At 39.4% G+C, this 25,179-nt stretch overlaps 1 protein-coding gene across 10 annotated transcripts in view; it reads left to right on the top strand.

Annotated features, from left to right (window-relative positions):
• MID1 (midline 1) overlaps positions 1 to 24,932 on the top strand; it is a 328,111-nt gene extending 303,179 nt beyond the window's left edge. For all 10 annotated transcript variants that reach the window (XM_073354729.1, XM_073354742.1, XM_073354749.1 and 7 more), the window contains 4 exons: positions 3,501 to 3,644; positions 16,231 to 16,392; positions 19,196 to 19,403; positions 21,679 to 24,932. In XM_073354729.1, the coding sequence (XP_073210830.1) occupies positions 3,501 to 3,644; positions 16,231 to 16,392; positions 19,196 to 19,403; positions 21,679 to 22,027 (863 nt within the window). In that variant the 3' untranslated portion in view covers positions 22,028 to 24,932. The remainder of the gene's footprint in view (positions 1 to 3,500; positions 3,645 to 16,230; positions 16,393 to 19,195; positions 19,404 to 21,678) is intronic.
• Positions 24,933 to 25,179: the final 247 nt, after the last annotated feature.

The raw sequence follows: 25,179 nt of genomic DNA, 5'->3' as shown, positions 1-25,179 counted from the left end.
CAGGGGAGGGGAAGGGAGTGAGGGACAAAAGCAGTAGGTGTAGCCTTGCCTCTGTCCCCTGCTCCCTGCCAAGTGCTCTGGCCAGCACAGTTAAGTGGACATGGAGGGGAAAATAAGATGAGCCCAGTACATGATGTGCATTCCTTCCCCCCCCACCCCCGATGTTGTAGCGATGGGGAAGTAGGGACTGAATTCTGACTCATAATCATAATTTGTTCCCTGTTCTACCCCTAGGCTAGTGTTGCTGTGCACTGCTTGTGTACAAGGCAGATTACTATTGCTGTTAAAGGCAGTTTAGCTGTATATTAGTAACCAGAAACAATTCTCATAACCAGCACGAAGGAATCAGCAACGAGAGAAGTATTTGTGTATTAACACATACAGGACCTTTCACCCATGAAGTACCTGAAGGAGCTTACAGTGTTCAGGGTTGTCTAACGTGTGGCATCTTTTTCACTGCTATACAGATTGATCCTACAGTTTTTACTTTCTCAAAGATCCCATTAAGTTAAATGGGAATTTTGCCTGAGTAAATCGGCAGGATTGGGCCCTTCCAAACAGATTGCGTAATCTACAATCACAGAATATTTAATCATTCACAAAGGAAAACAAATTGCTGAATCAAGAATGTTCCCTTTTTGGTCCCAGAATTAGAACAATTAATTTCAGTTTAATTAATTGAAAACAGCAAAAACATGGCAGCAACTCTATATTTTTGTACAGCCTGTAAGCAGCCATCACTGAGAGTGAGAATGTGGAAATGAAAAACACACAGCATTGTTCAAAGAGCACTTACAAATTCTGCCTCAGTTTTGATGGGATTTCACAAGGGCGTGCCATACACCATCAGAGGAGGCACCCCAGTCTTAATTCTGCCCCAGTTGGGATGCCAGTGTTCAACTACCCCCTTCCTCAAATTCCACCCACAAATGACCAGACTTCTTCTTGTCCCTTCTGCACAGTTCTGTGAAATGACACACACTCAGGTTTGGGGGAACAACATAATAGTTAGGTCTGTTTAGCTAGACATTTTTAATCTAACATTTTCATGGTTTGGCTATCCGGTCAAGAACAGCCTACGTACCCATGTCTTTACCAGATTAGTCTTTCATAGTAATAAATAATGTGTGGCTCAAATTGCAAAATACAAACAGGAAATCCAAAGTGTCCAAGCACAAAATACAATCTGCCTAGATTTCTTGTATCTCATACACGAGTATTGAAATAAAGAAATTATATATACACCAGTAGTCCTAGATGCTTGGCTATTCTGTATTATAATTTGAAATCTTTAGGGCCAGAATTTACTCCCTTTCCTCGTGATGAGTAGTATTCTTAGTTGTTGAGGAGTTTCACTGAAAACAATGGAGCTATTTGTGGAATGAAGCTCTATTCACAATGATGAAATGTAGCAGAATTTAACGCTTTATAAGCGATTTCTATTCCATTGTGTTTCCTCACTCTTGATGTTCTGAAATAGTTAATTTTTTTAAAGATAAATTAGTACTTGGATTACTAATTAAAGAACTTTGCCCTATTACATTTACCACTGGTGAATAAACAACTTACAATGATGTGTCTATTTCATTGCTTTATAGACCAAAAGCCATAGGGGCTACAGGTCCAAGGATGGATTTTACATTCAGATGTTTAAATTTATTTGAAAGATTGGAAAGACACTTTCAAGCAAGGAATTCCCCTCACATCTTGAGGAATTCCATGTATATTATTGTAGTCTAGCTGGTTCATGAAATAAGTAATGCTCCGGAAACATCACCCATATTCTAGTTTCAGAGAAGGCTAAGTACACAGCAGGTGCATTGGATAAAATCCTCCCACTCTGTCTCAAATCCTCCCTGTATTCTGTGATTTTAGAGCATGAATATCTATACTCTTCAGTGGGAATCCCTGTGTGTGCACAAAAAGAGAAAATTCACACTGGTGTTTTCAAAGTGGATGAAGGGAATTAGGTATTCAATCCCTGTTGAAATTCAATGGGAATTGGGTGCCTCAATCTCTTAGGCTCCTTGAAAATCCCTCCCTTAGGTTTTATAATAGTTACCATTTAACCATCAGTAATAATAACTATCATCTTTCCCTTAAATTATTATTTATTATTTGTGCTATGGTACTGCCTAGGAGCCTCAACTGGGATTGGGATCCTATTGCACTAGGCATGTAAGAGAACGAAAGCACAAACATTTCAGTTTAATACAGTCCCATAAAATTGGATACCCCAGCCTAAATACAAAGATCAGTGTTTCCTTTTAACGATATTTTTCTAACCTGAAGGAATGGCAATATATGGAGAAGGAAGAATAAGGTACAACAGAGTTTAAAAAAACAGCTACAGTAAGTTATTCTGATAGAAAGTCAGGTCTTTCTAAAAGCCATGAATGTCAACCTCTAGTGTTTCAAAGAGAACTCAAGGTAGCAACACTGCCATAGACTCTTTCACAATATATCGTCAGTTAATACACACTATCTAAATTGCAGCAATATCCCTTTCAGAGAATTGTTTTCTTTTTCTTTTGCTTAAATTCCCCTTCTGGAATGAATGTTCTTATTTTAGCTGATTTTCATCCCTTTTTGTTAATACCCATATTCCCAAGGGTTCCTCGGTTTGGAAAAAAATACGCTGACAAGCTTCTGTGCTACAATATTTAGAGCAGCACAAATCATGGTCAGATCATGAAACACATTTGAGCATTTCCGTGTGCCTCGCAGTTGCCTCTTTTACATAAATGAAAAACGCTGTTTGGAACAAAGTCTACCCCTTTAATCCTTGCATAACACATAAATGAAATAGAACCTTTAAAATATAAACATATTTAATAGCAAAATAAAATTTTTAAAAGGTTACATTAAAATAAAGTTACTGAGAAAGGAACAATAGACTCGTCTACTGTGGGGTTTTTTAAGTGCTCATGACGGTCTGAGAACTGCCAGCAAAAAACATGTGTAGTCCACTTTTTCCTTTACTTTTAATTCAGGTGCAATTGGATCATTTTTGTACAGACTTCTCTGAGAGTTATCAGTACCACTGACCTCATTGGGGCTATTCATATTAAAGCAACTTAGATGTGAAAGGATGGTGGCAATTATATGACATGAATTCCTGGAGACTGATTTTTAAACTACCCATCTAAGGGTCAAATCATCCGTTTTTAAGAAGTTCCCATTTATGTTAGCAAGAAGATGGCATCCTGAGGTCCCTTCCAACCACTGTTCCCTCTAAACTGTGCGCGAGCACGCAGATCCTAAACCCTGCGCACATGGCGAAACACCACGCGCACAAAAATTTGCACAGAAACACAAAAATTTGCACAGGGAACATTGATTCCGACCCTACATTTCTAAGTTCTGCCTAAAAATCTATGGTACAATATGGCCATAAAATCCCATCTAAAATGTGCACATTAATCTCAGAGGTGAAAGGGAAAGTACCCTACTGAGTCAGTCAGTTCCTTCCCCTAACAGTTGTTCTTGGTTTTTCACAGCTCCTAACCCACCAACCATTAGAGAAGAGCTCTGTACAGCTTCTTACGACACAATCACTGTCCACTGGACCTCAGATGATGAGTTCAGTGTGGTTTCATATGAGCTGCAATATACCATCTTTACTGGACAAGCTAATGTAGTTAGTAAGTATAAATCTTCTCATTTTCTGTTCTGTTTAATTGTGAGTTTCAGTAAATTACATACCTTCAAATACAAATATATACAGAAGTCAAGAAGAAAAGGGGAAAAAAACATAATTCCTATACATTTTTATTGCTCTGTTTCTATATTTAAAGTCCAATGACTTTTGAAAGGATTTTCAAATTCAAAACTTGTGTGGCTTGAATTTCTTGTTTGCATACATTTGCTAGGAGTGTAGTAGGCTGGGAGTTTAAAAAACAATAATAGATTCCTAATGGTACAAATACAATCCATCTCATAAGAGCAAAGCAGTATTCATAACTTTTTAGACTCTTTGTATGATGTTAAGTGAGTTTAAAATATGTGCACTGTAGTTATAAATTCTGAGCAGTGGTATTGTCAGTATAAGCAAAGCCAGATGGCGAGGGCCAGGGCCAGATTTTCTAAAACACTTAGCACTCGATAGCTCCCATTCAAACACTTATGGTGAGAATTTCAAAACAACTCATTACCCAATAAAACTGTACTCATTTGAAAATCTGATTTCTTTAGATTAATGCCTTGATCTGCCAAAACATTTAAGTATGTGCTTAACTTTAAGCAAGTAGTACTATTCATTTAAATGGGATTATTCATGTGCTTGAAGGTAAGATTTGGTCAAAGACTATTCAAGTGCTTATGTTCAAAAGCACCTATGTGACTAAGGAGCCTAAATCCCACTTTCAAAAGTGTCTGAGTCTCATTGACTTTCAGTTAGACCCATGCTCCTAAGTCACTTAGGTTCTTTTGAAAAAGTTTACCTTTAGGGATAAAAAATAAGGTTTTCCTACCAACTTCTATTTTCTATTGGGCTACAGAAAGTAGGGATTCATTTTGGTGTGAAGCTTTGGGTGGAGGGATAGCTCAGTGATTTGAGCATTGGCCTGCTAAACCCAGGGTTGTGAGTTCAATCCTTGAGGGGGCCATTTAGGGATCTGGGGCAAAAAATGGGGATTGGTCCTGCTTTGAGCAGGGGGTTGGACTAGATGACCTCCTGAGGTCCCTTCCAATCCTGATATTCTATGATTCTCTCAGTGTATTAAGTCAAAGGGAGTAAACATCAGTGGGAAAAGCTACTGACATGGTGATTTTATTTAACTCAGTTTTTATAATTACACTAACCCTTGCATTGTCCTATATGACTTATAGTAGAACATTTTCCTTTGCCTTGATACTAAGAGTTTTATGAAAGACAAAATATAACTTCTTATTCCTTGTGGGTGAACTTGTTTCTAGGCAACTCTTCTACCAGTAATGAACCTCCTAATTTTTATTTCTGTAAATTATTAAAATAGATCAAAATCCACAAAGAGACTTAGGTACTTAAAGCCCAGATTTTTGGAAGAGGAAGCTGCCTGTCTTATACCTGTAGTCCAGTGATTAGGGTATTCACCCAGGATGAGGTAAACCCTGGTTCAAGCTCCCTACTGTCTATTGAAGAGAAGGACTGTGAACAGGGTTCTTCCACATCTCAAGGGAGTGCCCTAGGCACTGAACTATAGCAGCATTCTCACTCTCTCTCTCTCTCTGACCCAGTGCATATTTAATTATTTATACAGTGTGGAACAGCTTCAAAAGGAGAGACTGAGAAAGCCCCACTTTAGAATAATTCATAGTCCAGAGTTTAGGGCACTCACCTGAGAGGTGGGAGACCCCAGAGTGAATCCCTTCTCCCCTTCAGGCAGGATAGAAAATTGAACTGGGGTCTCCCACATCCCAGGTGAGTACCATAATTGCAGGGCTAAATGTAATACGGGAGGCTTTGTCTGTCTTTTCCCGTCTGTTTTGTGTGGAGTCTGGCAGGCACCTAAGCTGTCTGACTCCAGGAAAGGGGGTTCTGGCTGTGGATCACAAGCAGAGAAAGGTGCTTCCCTGCAGCCTGGACTTAGGCACCAATCTCTGTGAGAGGGGTGGCTCATAGGAAACACCTCTGACATCGGCATCTCCCATTGGCTAGTATAGGCAGCTCTTCACCTAACATGCTGGCTTTTGTGTGTCCCATTCTTAGTCACCTATCTCTCTCCATCCATGTAATAGGGATCACAGGTGCCTAACTCTGGCTTTGTGGGATCCCGTGATTTTCAGCATGATTTTTCTCCATCTGCATAATGGAAATAATACCTGGCTGATGAACTGAGAGGATGAATAGTCATAAATGTTTTGAGATGCTTTGATGAAAGTTAGTACTGTGTCTAAGTGCAATTCCTGCTGTTAACACCTGGGAATGAGGTGTGGTCTGAACACAGGCTTGGAAGCCTGGGATCTAATCCAGGTTCTAGCACTGACGCCTGTGGCGATGGTCAAGCGCCTCACACTCGCCACCTTAGTTCCTATGTCTTTAAAATGGGGTGAGCATTTACTATCCCCTCTAAATGGCTTGTCTGAGGATTACTTAGCTGGAGTCTGCACAGTGGTCTGAACATGAGTGCTATCACAGGATAGAGCATCATTTTATAAATAGGAATCCTGGAATATTGAAAGCACGTGCTTGTCAAATACTTGACCGAACCCTGCATTTAGTATTTCACTTGTATGCTTACTTCTTGTCAACAGCCTCTAAATTCTTAATAGAGCTGAGTAGAAAGGCCAAGTAAACTTCAGTATACACTTGTACGCCCTGGTTAACTGATGGATTTCATGCAATAAAGGCTTAAGAGTACTTCAAAGGAATTAGAGCAAGGCAGACAATAGAAAGAAAAGATTCTCTGATTAATCACTAACAAGCAGACAGAACTGTGCAACAATGCAGTGTGCTGCTTATTCTCTGACCCATTTTCATACATGGTATTATGCCTGACAGAAGGCATATTGTGGGGTAAAGAGAGCATGTCAGCTGCAGAACATTAGGGATGGGTTTGATGTCAAATATAAATGATGGCAGAAGTGATTGTAGTTTCTGCACCTTTGTAATCTGACACTTTCTGTTCCTTGTTTGCTAGTGAATAAACAACAAAGTATCTCCTTTTAAGGCTATGTTGTAGGCTTCACATGTGGAGGTGAGAGCTTTGATCTACAAAACAAGTATTAATGGGGTTTTGGTGGTGTAATATGATAATTTTTTGGAATTGCATAGTGTGAAATGCTCAGTGTATGCTATGAAATTTAATTGTCGCACTTGCTATTTTCCATACATAATAGCATTAAAGCATTAAATAAAAGTTAATGAATGAAGTAAACATCTTCAGAGAGCTTTTTATAAAATGTGTTTTATATATTTCAGACAAATGTAGATATGTTGTAGCAATATGTTGGACTTACCCTATTTCCCCAGTTTTACATCATTGCGACCACTAAATTCAGTGGACTTCCTCTCTTGATTTATACCAGCAGAAATCAAAATCAGTCCTGTGGTCTTTGGAGAAACTGATTTCCCAAAATGTTTATGGCTTCTTCAGGTCTCTCTCAAGACTGGAAAATGGGTGGCTGTTTGTTTTAATTTTACTTTCATCTGTAAGCCATGGAACTGTAAAGTTTTATTCTAGGTCATAAAAATGTATAAACATTATTCTACTTCTTGTAAAACTTCCTTTTTTTCTCTCCGGCTGAGGTAAAGTCCTGTGCCTCATAGTGGAGATACCATTTCCTTCTTGCAAATACCAGTTCCAAGGGGAGAATCCCTACAAGCGTGCCCTGATTTCTTTGATGTAAACCTCTGTAACATGATACGGTCCAACTTCCAACCATACTCAGAGATTTGTCCACCAGCCTCCTGTTTTTACCCAAAGTGTTCTTGAGTGTATGGGTTTTTTTCTTCATGTAGATCATGTTCTTTGTCCTCTAGTGGAGGTGAATCTTCCTGTTTTTATAAAAAGAAAAGGAGTACTTGTGGCACCTTAGAGACTAACCAATTTATTTGAGCATGAGCTTTCGTGAGCTACAGCTCACTTCATCAGATGTATGCCGTGGAAACTGCAGCACCATTTCCAGCACAAATCCAGGTTTTCTCACCCTCCACCCCCCCACACAAATTCACTCTCCTGCTGGTGATAGCCCATCCAAAGTGACAACTCTTTACACAATGTGTATGATAATAAAGTTGGGCCATTTCCTGCACAAATCCAGGAGAGTGAATTTGTGTGGGGGGGTGGAGGGTGAGAAAACCTGTATTTGTGCTGGAAATGGCCCACCTGATGATCACTTTAGATAAGCTATTACCAGCTGGACAATGGGGTGGGAGGAGGTATTTTTTCATATTCTCTGTGTATATATAAAGTCTGCTGCAGTTTCCACGGCATACATCTGATGAAGTGAGCTGTAGCTCACGAAAGCTCATGCTCAAATAAATTGGTTAGTCTCTAAGGTGCCACAAGTACTCCTTTTCTTTTTGCGAATACAGACTAACACGGCTGTTACTCTGAAACCTGTTTTTATATTTAACTTTCCAAGAATGCAGTGGAATACTGGAGTGTTAACCTCTTGAATTTTGAAATAAATGGTGTATTCAATGGAACCCTCTTACAGTGAATTATTTTTCCCAGAACAGTTTAGTGGAAGTGGAAGTTCCCTGTGTCTGGGTATGCAGTCTTCATGTTGCAATCTACTAAAACAAATTATTATATTTTAATATAATGGAGTTCCAGTAAAAGATGGTTTCCCTATATTTGTGGTATTTACATACTGCCACATAGTAAAAGGCATTCTTCACTTCTTCCCCGGCCACCCCCAAACAATGCATGCAGTGGCTGCTCTTACTGCAGGTTACCTCCTACAGAGAGTGTCTATCCATTTCTATCCGTGAGTTAGTCAGGAGGAAGTAGCTAGAGTACTGTATCAGGCCAATAGGCTTCTTTCCCCAGAGGCTATGTGAATTACTTTGGATACGTACCCACACATTCTACTTATGTAAGTTGTTGTTTTGGAATCCATTTCTTAGACCTGCATTGCCAGATTTTCTACACTTTCCTGTCTTTACTACATTTCCCTCAGCAAAAGCATACATTATTAAGAGATTATTATGAATTCAGCAAGAAAAACAAACCTAAGCTTTACTGATGCATTTTGTGTCCAACATAATAAATTATAATATCTTTTATTAACTGATAAATTTGGAGGTTAAAATTTGATCCAGGCCCTATTTAATACAGGAAAGATTATTTCCAAATGTGGCCAAATTTCTTGACTACCAAAGACCTGGCAGCACTGTTTCTGTAACAGTGTAGAACTTTAAATTAAGTAGTTTTTTATTACAGTAGTTATTCTCAAAGCTAATATTATCTGAGGAGCTGTTTGCACATTAGCATCTCTGAGAAGTAGCTAATCATCTGTAATCTAAATACTGTAAATGCCTTTTCATAATTACTGTGTGCTAGTTGCTTTGCATGCAGTATAATTTTTTTTACCCCTTTTGAATCATGTGAAACATAAATCATGTAAAAAACCTAGTACTTTTTTAACTTCATAGAATTTCTTTAGTACACTACAGTAAAGGTCATGGAATTGTTTTAGTACACTACCGTAAAGGTCAGCTTTCAACTCTTTGTCTTCACTGTATGCAGCACAATGTGTTTTTGAACAGCACTCATGGCTCTCTCTCTCTCCAAGACCAAATACAGGAGGCAAAAGATTAATTCTATTACTCCTGGTCATTGAGAGAATCAGGCCTGCTATATATATATTTAAAGATACAGTATAAGGTGAAAATCTACCCTGAGTTAGATGGCTACAACCCCCAGGAGTTCCATCATAGAGGAAGTTCATCCCTGTCCCACAAAAAGAGAGGACAGATGGTCATGTGGTTAATGTACTGGACTGGAACTCAGGAGATCTTTATTCAATTCTCAGCCCAGTCATAGACTTTCCATGTGACTTTGATCATCTTAGGTCCCCTTCTGTTAAATGGAGAAAATAATACTTCCTTTGTCTAGTTAGATTGTTTTATCTCTTGGACAGTTTACACTCTTAGGGGCAGGGTCCATGGATCCAATTGCAGGATCAGGTCCTAATCTAGAACCATATGCTGGTTTACATGGTACATTTAGGGCCTGATTCTCGTTTACTCCCACTTTAAGGCCCTTTACGCTGCCAGAACAATGTAAAGAGACTTTAGTGTAAATGAGAATTAAGTCTTTAGTCTGAGATTTTCAAAAGTGCCTGAGGGGGCTAGGTACCCAACTCCCACGGAAATTCAATACAGGCTGGGTGCTTGTCTCCCTTGGGCACTTACTGTCTGAGCTGTTTCGGTGTATTCCTTGGGGCACAGGTTGTGTTTTCCTCTATTTTTTGTAAGAGTACCGAACACATCACTAGAACGTAACAAATTATTTATTGTTGTTATCCTCACTGCTTGTTTATTATGGCCTTGAGCACGCAAAGAATGGCGGGAGAATAGAATTTTTATCTTTAGTTAGGTAAACTGTTGGACCTAAAGAAATTGCAAGGATAAAATTTTCAATAGTTAACTCCATTGAAAGTCAACAAGACTTTGTCTTTGACATTACTGAGAACTATGAAATTATGAAAATTTTACTATGTCTCTTCATATAATTCTTTAACTGATTAAAAGAGATTTTGTATATTAAGAAAAATTCCATAGTACTTTCTCAGTGAGTATCTCTTGAATGTATAATAGCCAATGTTCCAAATGTGGGATAGAACCAGGAAAACCTCAGACTGTTAAAACAGTGTTCAAAGATCATATTGCTTAGGAAAAATTGTTATCTATTTAACAGAAATTCTGTCTATATTAATTTCATCCATGTGGGAATGTGGAGGGGGAAAGTTATATATCTGTCACCTTCTCCCACTGTCATTGCTCCACTGATGTGAGTTGGTAATAAATTTATTGAAATAAAGCATTTTTAAACAATTAAAATTCTTGGGAGATTAGATAACCTTCCTGTGACTTATGTGTTCCTGGTGTAGTTTAAAAAGAAAAGTGTTTTGTTAAAACAGTGTAAATTTTAGTAGCATTTACACATTGGGATTTTTCCCGTCTGGTTTTTCAAGTGCGTCAGCAACCAACCCTGGGGAAATAGCTTTACAAATTATTACCTCCAGATTGCAGAAAACTTAATTTTTTTTTTCAGCAAAAACTCACACATCCTGCATGGGCATCACTGTACTCACTACACCATTTCAGGATGTAATTTAAATTCCCTAAATTCTTCTAGGATACATACATTGTTTTGCCACCTGCAGGAGCCGTAATTCTTAATGTTTAAAGCCCTAGATTTCTGAAACAAGAACCCTAAATCTACAAACAATATGTGCACATGCTGTGATTAGGAGCAGTCGTGTCTCTCAGCTGCTTCTTCTACACCTGTGCATAAAGCTTAATGGTGCTGCTGTGGCATTTAAACTATTGGCCATGGTAGGGAGTCAAGGATGCACACGGTCCTAGCAGCAAATCCTAGAGGCCTGTGAAGTGTTCACACAAGCAGGTTGCTGAGTTGGCTGATCGTTCCTAATCCTCTTTTTCCCCTTTTCCCAGCTAACTGGGGTCAGGGTGCTGGATCAGTCTTTTCCAGGCTTGCCTGTCCAAAGCTTGTTCCATATTCACTCCATTCTCCTCCGTTCCTAATTTTCTCCATTTCTTAAAAGAAGTGGCTATTCTATTATGTCTGCCCCTGGAATAGAGTGGGAGACTAAACAAAATGTTCTCTCATAAGTAATAGTTTTATATGACTCTGGTTGGTTGTCTGTACTTGTTTTAGATCGTATTATAATTGCAGTTGGAGGACATCATCATAACTTTACTTTTTCAGCTTTTGGGGCCAAAGAGTTGTTTGGTCATGTGACAGCCCTCCAAGGATAATCATCAAGGCCCCCATTCAGGAAAGCATCCCTATTCAAATGAAATTTAAACACATGTTTATATGGATAGAGTTAACCATGTGTTTAAGTTTCCTCCAGAATGGGGCATTGATGATTGTCCTTGGGGGCCTGCCACATGACTAAACAAAGCTTTGACCCAAAAATATTCTATTTTAAAACATTCTGTTTTATATCAATAGACACAGGCTGCAGAAGTTTTCTCAATGACCCTCTAGTAGCAAGATATCCTGATGTCTTAGAGTGGTATAGTTATGCCAAGATCCCGAGGTCTAAATTAATGTTCGGATTGTTAAATAAGTTAATAACTAATATGTACATATAGTTAATTTTATAGCTAATATGTAACATATGTACATATGTAACATATGTAAATCTAGATGGTGAAACCCATAACAAATGTATCTGCATTTTTTTACAATTCCTCACATGCCTGTTTGAATGCAAGTTTAGACTGACTTCATTGAGATCATTTTAACTTCATCATCCTCTGATGGATTGCATCCAGTTTTTAATGTTGTCAGATGGTTCCACGGCAAGCTACAAAAATGTACTTTAATTAGAGAGTTCTAGGGATTGATACAGATCTCAGATTTCCAGGTCATTTAATAAATGGCAATTAGGGTATCAACAAAACTAACACAGTACTGAGGAGCATAACTCTCACTACCACTGCCTGCCTAACATGGGCCTGGAAGGATGGGGCATACCCAGCACTAAGGGTTGGATCTTGCTGCGATGAGCACCTCCCGTGATGAGCTGAGTCAGTGGGAGCCGAAGGCTCTCAGCACTATCCAGGAGGTTTGCAGTGCTTTGCAGGATCAGACTCTAGAAGCAATTGAAAAAGAAGTGAATGGATCTGGTGGCCATTCATAGAATCAATCATGGAATCATAGAATATCAGGGTTGGAAGGGACCTCAGGAGGTCATCTAGTCCAACCCCCTGCTCAAAGCAGGACCGATCCCCAATTAAATCATCCCAGCCAGCGCGTTCATGGCCTTATTCTGTGAGGCTCTGAGTCCATCCTGTGAGCTGAGTTCCTTCCATCCCCAGTCACTTAACAGCAACAGACCATGTTCATCACTGTGGTGGGGGTGTTCAGCACCAGGCAGGATCCCTCCCTAAATCAGTTTTTAAAAAGCAGCTCTGTATAGCATGGTGTAGCCGCAACTGAAATAGGGCCTGAGCCTGCCCAGTGTCAAACCCTGTATTTTTCCAGTGCTTGATGTGGAGTCTCTGATTGCAGAATGTTCTGAAACCACTACTGGAAGGGATTCTTTTTTTTTTTTTTTTAAACTGCATGTTGGGCAGATTTGTTCTGATAGAATGGAGCTAAAATAATGAATGTGCTGGTGGTGACTGAGGCCCCAATTCAGGAAAGCACTTAATTACAAGTTGAAATCCATCCTTGAGTCCCATTAACTTCAATGGGTCAGAATGGCTGAATAGTTTTGCTTTCCTGAATCAAGGCGTGAGCTTGCGAGGTTGCACATGACTGTTGTTGTTGTTGTGGACACTGGGTAGATTCTAGGCATACCACCATAGGAAGGAGCCTAACCCTTCAGTCGTTGAAGTTGGCAGCAAACTTTCTTAGATATTAATGGGAGCAGGAATAGGACCTCATTTAGATGATATTCCATTGGTTCCAGTGGGACGTCAATCAAGTATGGCATTAGCATCGCAAAAGCTGGAGGGAAGGACCACTATTAAAGCGCTGAAATCCTTCAGAAATATTTTATTAAAACGGTATCTATCCACAGCATCGCATTATCCTTCCTAATGAGAATCAAAACCCTTTTGGTGCATTATTAAATTCTCTCTCGAAGCCCTTGTTATTCAACACTGTTATTGCAATAGTGCCTAGAGGCCTGTCGGGTCGGGGTCCAGTTGTTTAATTCAGAATAACAGAGTAACAACTAGCAACAGCAGTTGCTGCATAACTCGTGCTAATTTTCTATAGTATCAGTATATATTTGGTAGTCAAAGGCCAGGAGGATGGTCTGAGCAGTGTAATGCAATTGGTAGCGTACTTCCCTGCCCTATGCTGGGATCGTGCCCAGGGCTGCTTTTACTTCCCTTCTCTCATGAGCAAAAAACTCACTCATAGAATAAAAACCAAAATTCAGTAGATCTGTTTCAGAGACAGAACAGGGAATGGAGAGATACTGCTGTAGGCACCATACTATCGGTGCTAGACAGCACTGGAGCCTCTGCAAGGAAAGCACTGGGTTCTTTTCTCAGGGGATGGGTGGATGATGGATTTGTCTGATCTAATTTTCCAGCATCTTTGTGAAAAAACTGAGTGCTGCAAACTGTTCCTTACAGTTTAAAACTCGTGTAGCGGATGTTTGGGAGACGTAAATAGGGTCAGGGAGCTCACTGGCTTACGAACAAAGAAGATACCAGAATTCATTTTTGCTGTAAAACAACAAACAAAAAAATGTTTCAAGTTGGGTAAACACAGTTGTTGTTCATCTTGACAGTATTTAGTATCAAAATACCAGTATGCTTGATGTGTTAGAATAGGCCACAGAAAATTGGAAATCTGCAGACATTCCAGGTCTGCTTTCTACAAGATAAAATACAAAAAAGTCAGTTTAGTGGCACTGCAGCTTGGTAAGAAGAAGAATGGTGTGAAAGCTATGGACCTAGTCTGGGAGTTAGGAGACCTGGGTTCAATTGCTGACTCAGTCCAGGTGTTTTACCTTGGGTAAGTCACTTAGTGTATGTCTACACTGTAGTAAAAGACTCAGGCCATGGCCACTGATTGGGCTTGTGGAGCTCAAGCTGTGTGGCTATAAAATTGCAGTGTAGACGTCTACTGAGACTCGGTGCTGTGGGATTTTTATTGCAGTGTAGGCGTATACTCAGGTCTGGATTTTTATAGGTATTTATGTGTTGTGGTGCTCAGCTTTGCAGCCCCTAACTCTTTTAGCAGGTTAACTCTCATTTTCAAAATGGATGTAGACATTTAGGAGCTGAAATCCTGCCTAAATCCCTTTATGAAATTGAAATTTAGGCTCCTAAATCAGTTAGGCATTGCAATGCTGAGTGCCGCAGTGCTTAAATATCTATAAAAATATGGGCCTTCATCTCTCTCTGCCTCAATTCCCCATTTGGAAAATAAAGGTAATACCTCCCTTCGTTGTTGTGAGGATAAAATCCATTAATAATTGTGAGGCACTCTGATATTGTGGTGATGAAGGCTAGATAAGTACCAAGACAGAAAGAATGAACTAATGAAAGACCATAGAGACAAAGCAACACAGTTAAGAAATTAAAAGATGAGTCCTAAACTCGATCCTGAATGGGCTTGCAAACTAAAAAACAAAACAGCCTGAGTTAGGAAGAGAGTTTCCAACGTAACTCTGAATTTATTCAAGTCTCTGTACCCTATCAGCATAGTTCTTTTTTATATGATCTCCTTGTGTGTGTTTTTTCTTTCTTCACTTTTTTTTCTCAAAAGGTTTTGTGCTGGCACCAGTGTATCTTCATGTATAAAAGAGTCTATTGTCAACTGGTAAAAGTCACTATCCATCCTTGTTCCCTGCTCCCCTGGTAAAAGGCAGGATAAAAGGTCAAAACTGCCCTGAAAATATTCTGGCTTTTAGAATGTGTTCCAGCCCCAATGAAGTTAAAGCCTGAAAAAAACTTCAATCTTCTCATCCAGTGCAAGATTGTTCCTTTTTGTTATATTTTCCAGTCTTAAATTATTATTCTAATTATTATTTATATAATGTAATTACATGCATATATCATTATTAACATCATTGTTATTTCTATAAATGTTTATAATGCAAGAGTACCTAGAGGCTAATTAGACTGGGGCCTATTATACCAAGCACTGTTTTAAACACATAGTACTAGTAAATGATTTGTCTCAATGAGGCTTCTATCAAATCTTGTAGGAAACACTTCCACAGCTTAATAGATCTCACTGTGGGACGTTTTCCCCTTTTGGTTTAGCCTACGTTTTTCTTTCCTTCGTAGCTTCCTTCTATGTTATACCCTCATTTGGATGCATCTCACACACAATAAAAGTTTATAACTGTATACAATGGAAAGCCGTACTAACCTTTCCCAACTAACCACTGGGAAAGAAATCAGAAAAGTAGTAAAATAAATTATAAAGCATGCAATTACATCCATCTGGCAGAGGGTAGACTGAAAAGATGACACTTGCACAATACCCTGAAGTCTAACAAACTTAGGCTCTGATAGACCGCCAAGAGATGTAAGATCTGCAGTTGAGATCTCTCCACCACCAACTTGCTTCAGGTCCTCAAAAATGAACATTAAGGGACTGTCAGCAAAAATGCCTTAACAAACCTCATGGCAATGAATCACATTAGTCTTTTAAGTCCTAAAGCATACAACTCAATTCATTAAGTCAAAAAACAGACTGATGGCATTTCCACATCCTCTAGTCCTTAAGCAATAAACCATTCCTTGTCTAGGGACAATTGAAAGTTCCCAGAGTATCCACACATCAGTGAATCGTTTCTTAAAGGTCCATTTTTCATGGTTGGTTACATATACTAAGAGTTTAAAAGGTTCGCTGGTTGGGTGCAGGAGAAATGCGTCAGTGGAAATTAGCGAACCGGTTGGTTCAACACTTAAGTAAAGCACTTAAGTAAAGAAAGAGGCAAGTGTCTTGTGGATTGTTTAATAATTCCTGTTCAGGTTAATGTAAATATTCATGAGTGTTCAAAGTATGTCTCCATCAGTTACAAAGTATTTAGTATGTTATGACTAATGTGTTTGGTTTGAAATTACAGGTTTATGTAACTCAGCCGACAGTTGGATGATTGTTCCAAATATCAAACAAAACCACTACACAGTGCATGGGTTACAGAGTGGCACTAAGTACATCTTCATTGTCAAGGCCATTAATCAGGCGGGCAGCCGAAACAGTGAGCCAGGCAAGCTGAAGACAAACAGTGAGTAACATGGAATCCAGCAAACACACAGGCACTCCCACACTCCCTCTCCTCCCCACTGTCCTTCATAGGTTTGATACTTGAAAGGCGCAGGAGTATAAAGCAAGTTGCCTTCTTTAAAGTGCTTTGCACTTAAGCTGTTTATTTTTCACCCCATTCAAGACTGCCAGAGTCTTCAACATGACAACACAGGGATCTCTTTTATTCCTGAGGTCCACTGAAGTGTCCACATCATTGAAAATACCACTAGCAGTAGCAACATCAAGAAGAAATTAGTGAAAAGGTTTCTTTGGGGTTTTTTTTTTATTACTTCTCATATTGTCTTGCCCTTTTCTTCTACCATTATAGGACATTTTATTTCTTTAAAAATTTAATAGGATGGTCATTATATTGTTAAAATGAGCTAAATTGGGTCCTCTTGGATCCCTGTTTTATGATATTGGGAGCCTACCTGAATTTATTATAAAAACTATGTGGAGGTGATGGAGTCAGAGATCTCACTTTTAAGAAAGTAATTGAACAAAATTATTAGTGGATATAGCATAGCACTTTAAAGCAGTGGTTCTAAGCTTTTTTCCATCTGTGGTTTCTTGTCATGCCCTAGCCAATCCCATGATCCTTTTAGACTACAGATGGGTTTGGGTGTTGGGTAGAGAATGTTGGGGCTGGAGGGGCAGTTGCTGGGGGATAATGAAAGTGTTGGGAGATTACTCTGGGGGAGCTGGTGCGTTTCTTCTTCCTCCCCTGTCTAGCTGGCCAGCACTCTATCCCTAAGTTACCGACATATATAAACAACATCTGCTACTAAAAAGAATGTATGTAGCAGTAAATACAGTTTTAAGTAAAGCAGGCATTTCCCTTCCTCTGAAGGACCCATATGGGAAATGGCAAACTTTCTTCTCTTTTCACTTTGAGACACAATGTGACAGACAAGCAGTCTTTATTGTCAGGTACCTGTGACATGATCTGGCCTGATGCAAACCAGTACAGAGAAAGAAATGTTTCAGATGATACTTCACTAATACAAAGACTAGAAAACAGGTAGAGAGACATGTAGAAAGTATTTTGCTGATACCAAGTGGTAGAAGCTAGCAGATACTGTTAGCATCGGTGGGGAAAAAACATGTGTCATAGCCTACGTTCTAAAAGGTAAATCTTACCCTTGATATATGCATAATTCTATGTATGTTATGAAAGAAAAGATACCCCTACATCTAAAACCATTCCTTCATCTTTAGTATCAAAGTAATAGTGATTGAGACAGTGTTGGCCCAACCTTTTCCTTTAAATGCGTAGCCTTTCTGATTTCCTAGAGATCTGAAATAAAGCATACTGAATATCACTTTTCAGACCTATTTCATTCATCTTTTTATGCCAACTTCAATTATTTCAATTCCGCTGCATAGGAATTACTTAGCTCTTCTTTCACAAACACTAAGGAATTCACATCTTGATTTAAAGTGCACATTTATCAATAGCATAAGGTCACAGAGCCACTGAGAATGCTCATTTCCACTCCCCACTCGTGTAATCAGATCTTCCACTTATAAGAAGATTTGCCTTTATATGAAAGAGGATAAAGGAGAAAAAAAGACTCTGTTGGCCACTGGTGATATATTTTTTCCAATTGTCCTTCAAAAATTCTCTGGCAGAAGTAAAAAGATCTTTCTGCTTTTTAACTCAGGTAAGCTTGTCAGAGTCAGAGCAGGCATTATGTATCTACAGAGTTCGGTTTACCAAACTGCTTCCTGTTACTGTCTACACACCCTGTGCTATGGCAGAAGATACCTGCCAACAGCAACAACAGTAATGTTTTTACACCATATTGTTTGGACCAAGTTATAGTTCATTTCCTTCATTTTAATTCACAATATCCGCGATTGTCAGCATCCCAGTGTAAATAAAACCAAGAGAGAGTAAATGAACAGACCAGGATAGCACTTCTTCTGATTTTCAAACTTCATTTTATGGGATTATGAAGTAATACATTTTCTGCAATAGTGATAAAGCTATTATTGTAATTTTTCATTCTTGGCAAACTAATAAGAATGTGAGGTACTCTAAAATCTAGTGTATAACAAAAAAAGCCATAATGAGAGATTGCGTGTTTATTGCAATTCAATTGTAATTTCACTTACATGAAAGATTTAGAGCAGTGGTTCTCAAAGCTGGTCCACCGCTTGTTCAGGGAAAGCCCCTGCCAGGCCAGACCAGTTTGTTTACCTGCCGTGTCCGCAGGTTCGACCGATCACGGCTCCCACTGGCCACAGTACGCCGCTCCACGCCAATGGGGGCTGCAGGAAGGACAGCCAGCACATCCCTTGCCCTGCGCTGCTTCCCGCAGCCTCCATTGGCCTGGAGCGGTGAACTATGGCCAGTGGGAGCCGCAATCGGCAGAACCTGCGGACGCGGCAGGTAAACAAACCGGTCTGGGCCGGCAGGGGCTTTCCCTGAACAAGCGGTGGACCGGCTTTGAGAACCACTGATTTAGAGTATTCAAGTTAGCTCAGACAATGAGCGTGACTTTAACACGGGGCTCTTCTTAGATATAGCTAGTACTTCAATCTATCTGAACACTAATCTACAAAGATCATCCTTTTGTTGAGTTAGAAGGCAATTTGAACTGGTATATTTAAGTCTGGGCCTGTTTCAGTCCAGGGTAATGTTCCAGAGAAGAAAATATGTCGTATTATATAGTCTTATCTGTTTAACATCCAGATTTTATTATTCAAATATATGACCTTACGTGTGTTTATTAAAATTAAACAAACTTTTCCTTTGTCATCCTTCTGTGCGTGCCCAGGCCAGCCATTTAAACTGGACCCCAAGTCTGCCCACAGAAAGTTGAAGGTGTCCCATGATAACCTGACAGTGGAGCGTGATGAAACCTCTTCCAAAAAGAGCCACACACCCGAGCGATTCACCAGCCAAGGGAGCTATGGAATAGCTGGAAATGTGTTTATCGACAGTGGACGGCATTACTGGGAAGTGGTTATAAGTGGGAGTACATGGTATGTGTCACATTTTTAATTACTGTAGTACCAGAAAAAGTTGCATTTGTTTCCATGCTAGTACATGTCAGTGCTTCCTAAACAAAATTGAAACATCATTCTTCAGTAAGAATAACAGATTGAATATGAAAACAGCTTGATGGTCCAGTGGTAACTGCTACACAGGGGAGTCAGATTAGGTTCCAATATCCCTAGAGAATGGAATGCTGTGGATACATGTCTGTCAAGGTTACTCCCCCACTCTGAACTCTAGGGTACAGATGTGGGGACCTGCATGAAAAACCTCCTAAGCTTATCTTTACCAGCTTAGGTCAAAACTTCCCCAAGGTACAAAATATTACACCCGTTGTCCTTGGACTGGCCGCTACCACCACCAAACTAATACTGGTTACTGGGGAAGAGCTGTTTGGACGCGTCCTTCCCCCCAAAATACTTCCCAAAACCTTGCACCCCACTTCCTGGACAAGGTTTGGTAAAAAGCCTCACCAATTTGCCTAGGTGACTACAGACCCAGACCCTTGGATCTTAAGAACAATGAACAATCCTCCCAACACTTGCACCCCCCCTTTCCTGGGAAATGTTGGATAAAAAGCCTCACCAATTTGCATAGGTGACCACAGACCCAAACCCTTGGATCTGAGAACAATGAAAAAGCATTCAGTGTTTTACAAGAAGACTTTTAATAAAAAATAGAAGTAAATAGAAATAAAGAAATCCCCCCTGTAAAATCAGGATGGTAGATATCTTACAGGGTAATTAGATTCAAAAACAGAGAGAACCCCTCTAGGCAAAACCTTAAGTTACAAAAAAGATACACAGACAGAAATAGTTATTCTATTCAGCACAATTCTTTTCTCAGCCATTTAAAGAAATCATAATCTAACACATACCTAGCTAGATTACTTACTAAAAGTTCTAAGACTCCATTCCTGTTCTGTCCCTGCCAAGAGCAGCATACAGACAGACACAGACCCTTTGTTTCTCTCCCTCCTCCCAGCTTTTGAAAGTATCTTGTCTCCTCATTGGTCATTTTGGTCAGGTGCCAGCGAGGTTACCTTTAGCTTTTTAACCCTTTACAGGTGAGAGAAGCTTTCCCCTGGCCAGGAGGGATTTCAAAGGGGTTTACCCTTCCCTTTATATTTATGACAATGTCCCACAGTGGGCTGTACGGTGTAGGGGATGAAGAGGAGCATCCCTTCATTGGCTGTCATGTGGAACAGGGTTTGCGGCCTCTGGGGGTAGCTGTATCCACCGTGTTTGGTCAGAAAGAGAGACACCATGACATGGGATTCAAGGGTTGTGATAGTGCTAGAAATAAATGGAAAACTGGTGGGGCCTGGAGTGCCCACCTCCGGTACAAAGAAAAGTGCACATTTGCTAATGCCACCACATAACAGGCAGAAAAATGCTTAATAGTGTATTTAGCATAAAGCAAGAAAACACAGCTGATATAGAAAAACCTACAATAACACATATGAGGTTAGCCCCTGCTTCCACCTGAGGAATGTAAGCCATAAAAGCTTCTTCCCTACAGGGCGAATCAGGCCTTCATGCAGGGTGCCCAATGATGAGACTTCCCCTGGAGGTCATTGTCCGAGTCTGTTTCACCAGGACATCCCACCAATCCTACCATTTGTTTGGCAAAGGAATATTGTCTCCTACAGTTGCCTCATATGGCGCAATGCTCAATCCAATAAACTTGACGCTTGAATCTACATACCTCACAGAGGCCTAGCAGAAGAGGTTCTTTGAAGGCAGAAATGGGCATTCCATGTACACTTTGATGCTTTTTTCTCCTCTTTCTGCTGCACCATGTATTGAATCAGCAATAAGAGATCACATTAATAGCAAATGCAACAATAGAAAGTTATTTGGTTTATTTAATTAACGGGCCCTATATTCTTCTGTTCAGGAATGGAAATTTCCAGACGAAGGATTAGAACTCTGAGCTGTTTAGCATGCAGCAATTTTCCTTGTCAATAAAAAAGGCCTTTATCATTAGCTAAGTGTTCCAAAAATTGCCATAGCATCCAAACTGTAAATAGCAATGTGGACGACAAGATTTGCATGACCTGCCAGTCACAACATTGGGAGCAGGGAGGAATATTAATTAAATGTGGTATTATGGTTATCCTTCACTTAATGAGAACGTAACATGCATAAACAAAAGAGGACAATGCATTCCTTAGAGTCTTTCAGGGTAAAGTTTAGCCGTTATTGATAGAAAACAGCATGGCACAAACCATTGGTTTTCTAGACTGTTTTTGTTTTACAGGTATGCAATTGGTATTTCTTACAAGACCGCGCCAAAACATGAGTGGATCGGAAAGAATTCTGCCTCTTGGGTGCTTTGCCGTTGTAATAATGCCTGGGTGGTGAGACATAACAGCAAAGAAATTCCTATCGAGCCTGCTCCTCATCTCCGTCGTGTTGGGATTTTGCTGGACTACGACAACGGTTCCCTCGCCTTTTATGATGCTTTGAACTCTCTACACCTTTACACTTTTGACATAACCTTTGCACAGCCTGTGTGCCCCACATTCACTGTGTGGAATAAATGTTTGACAATTATAACAGGCCTGCCTATCCCAGATCACTTAGACTGCACTGAGCAGCTTCCGTGACTGCTAAAAGCAAAGGGATATAATGTCAGTTTTCCAGTGGACTGCAAAAATACTGCCCACAGGAGCTATTTGAATATGTGGCGTACAAAATATCCCTGATGATTCCAGCCAGAATTGAAAGTGGGTATCTCTCTTTGCTGTGTATTTTGTATTAAAGGGCAAGAAATGGCTTTAATAATTTCTCAGAACTATTTTGTATTTAGTCTCTTACAGGAAGATTTATAAATTATTTATATAAAGAACTCCCCAATTTGGCTATTTGGATTACAATTCATTGCTTTTGCACATTAAGGGCCCCATTCACTAAAGTTTCACAAGCCTTTTCTACAGTTTTATTTTACAAGGGACAACTAGCAGGAATTTTGTTTCCTGGAAACTGTGCAGCGGACACATTGATATACTGTTGATCTTACATTAAACTCCAATCTTATTGTGTGCAACATCTCTCTACTTCCGTTTTGCACACCAGAACGTGCATACCAAAAAAATGAAATAAAATAAACAAGGGAGGAAATGGAGTTATCCAGTACAACAAAAGAAGAAGGGTTTCTTTACTTCTGTTCACTAATAGGTCTGCATGTAAAACTTATTCATGAAGAAACATATGGAATCCCTTCTAGAAATGTCAGTGGATAAATCATCCAGTGATTCCCATCTATCGGTGCTTCACTTTTGTCTCTGGGAAGTTCAGTAAGATCACTGAGGATTTGTAAGACTGATATCATCTCAGAAAATCAGCAACATTGGAGCAGCGCAACCAATCCAAGGTCTGACTATATCCTGATTTGATGAGATGATGTGTCATTTAAGGTTCCATTATAATTGGAGATGGCTTAGTTCTGACGGTCGAGGTGTGGGTGTATATCACTGATTTTACAGGTACACCACAACAATCCAAGCCCATACATCTGAAATGAGAGATGGTCTACTTACAACTGATTTTAAACTAAATGCAAGAGTTTCAGTGCATCGCACTGTAGTGTATCAATAAAGAAGAGCAAAGATATCTGGTATATGGATGTTGCATTGAGAAGCACTGTACTGACGTTCATCATAAAATCAGCCAATGAAACAAAAAATGCGTATTGTTGCATTGGGTTGTTTGAAGGGATAGAGTTCTCTTTGTGAGTAAATGACAGCTTTGCAGCAGGAATGTTTGTCTATCTGAATTTCACCTGCACATATGGGATCTAAGTTAGCCCTGCTGTTAGTGGCTGCAACTCCACTGAGATAAGTGGAAGCTGTACGCACTGTATATCCCAAAGCTGAATTTTGCCCATTAATTTTTTAAAACATGAATAGGGCCCTTTGTGAGTATTACAATATTTCTATAAATATAAAATTATCATTTGGGAGATTCCTGAGAAACATTTGAAATGTGGAAGATGGTATGATGCCTTTTAAAGATTTCCTAGAGAGACAGTGAATGGGGTTTTGTTGATAATATGCAAAGGATGAAAACATGCCTTCATAGAGTAAGGATAAATGGAATACAAGCGTAATGAAAGGGTTGGCTCAGTCATTTTAAACCTTGCTTTGGGTGTCCTTTGAAAACGACCCTTTAATGCACTTTGTTCACCACTGGGCCCAAAATGAAAGGGTCTCAAGCTTGGCTTCAGATTTTTTAAATATTGACTCTCCAGGTACAAAGATGTACTACAGTTTGCCTTATGACAGTAATATGAAAAAAGCTTATGAGGAGGCTAATGAATACATGACTACAGGTTTTGTTTAAACAGAGATTAATTACTGCTCATGTTCCTTTGATTCTCTATACATACCCTGTTTACTGTGGAATGAATGGGGAAAAGTATCTCTCTGACAGCATGTTGGTTTCAGCCATTTTATCGCTTCCTGCCATGGCAGTGTTCCATTGTTTACAGAGAGTAGCCACTGACCTTTTCTGAGTTGACATATGTAAGGGAAAATATGTACATACTCGATGACAGTGTTTACTCTAATGTCTATGATGATATAGAAAAGGGCCCCCCAAGAACTTTAAAAAATTTCTGAAACAGTGTTTTTTGTAACCAAATGCGCTATTACCAGTGTGACTTGATGGACATTGTTCAGCTGATCTGGCCTTGACTGTTTGAAAGGCAGTTGAGAAAGCATGAAAGTTATTATACACGGCAGACTGGGTACAATCTGTCAAAAAAACAAGGGTAAAAAGGTGCTGGGAGGGAAGAGAGTGACAACATGGAATGGATGTCAACTTTCTACCTAGAAGAACAGAGTATGTCACTGCAATGTACAAGGCACCACACTTTTTCATAGAAACGTTATTAAATATATCTGGAAGCTAGTTTCAGAAAGGGGCAAACTGACAACAGTTCAATATTCGATCATACAAGGTTTGCAGAGATCAAACTGGATTGAAAAAGTATCATGAATATTTGGAGGCTTTTCTCCCCCCTTTTTTCATTTTAAACACCACACATGCGTTTACAGGTTGACGATGGTTTTGGCTGAGAGGGAAAAAAATGGTCTGGTATCTAAAATAGTAAACCTTACCATGGGATTTATATTTCAACAGTGAATACTTCATTTTAAGCCAAACCACGTTCCTCGAATGGACTATTAATTCTATCAGTGCTCTTTGTGGATGTATGTGTGTATATTATATATGTAAAATTACACACACACACATAGAATTGTGTGTATATTATATGTATGTGTATGTAATTGTACATATGTAAGTACAGATTAATTGGCAATAAATTAAGTGTCCTACCATCCCTTTTAGCTTATTATTTGAAGCATTATGTAGTCTGTATGGACTATGATTGGGGAAACAGTTTGCTGTGCTTGGTGTTTGTATGGACATTTTCAAAAATAAAAATCTGTTTATTTTACAGTACTTGATTCTATGCCTGATTATACAATAAAAACATCCATTTCAAAACTTGGCTTTTGTGGTTCTGTGGCATTTTGCATGGTCCATAAGAATAAAACGAAATATGGGGGGACCAGCAATCTTAAACCAGTAACTAAAACATGCTGCTTTTACAGTATATGGCAGAGCTGGATCAGGTTTTCCTCTGGTATTCTGAAACTGCTGAGACTGTCTGACTGCCAGTGAAGCCCGCATGTGCACAATGATCATTTTAAGGCTGTAAATCCAAGTTGGGATTCAGTGGAGCAAACTGTGG

Source organism: Lepidochelys kempii, chromosome 1, assembly GCF_965140265.1.
Source record: "Lepidochelys kempii isolate rLepKem1 chromosome 1, rLepKem1.hap2, whole genome shotgun sequence".
Lineage (NCBI taxonomy): Eukaryota > Metazoa > Chordata > Testudines > Cheloniidae > Lepidochelys > Lepidochelys kempii.
Note: the sequence above shows the minus strand (reverse complement) of the source record. Positions and strands in the feature narration are given on the sequence as shown.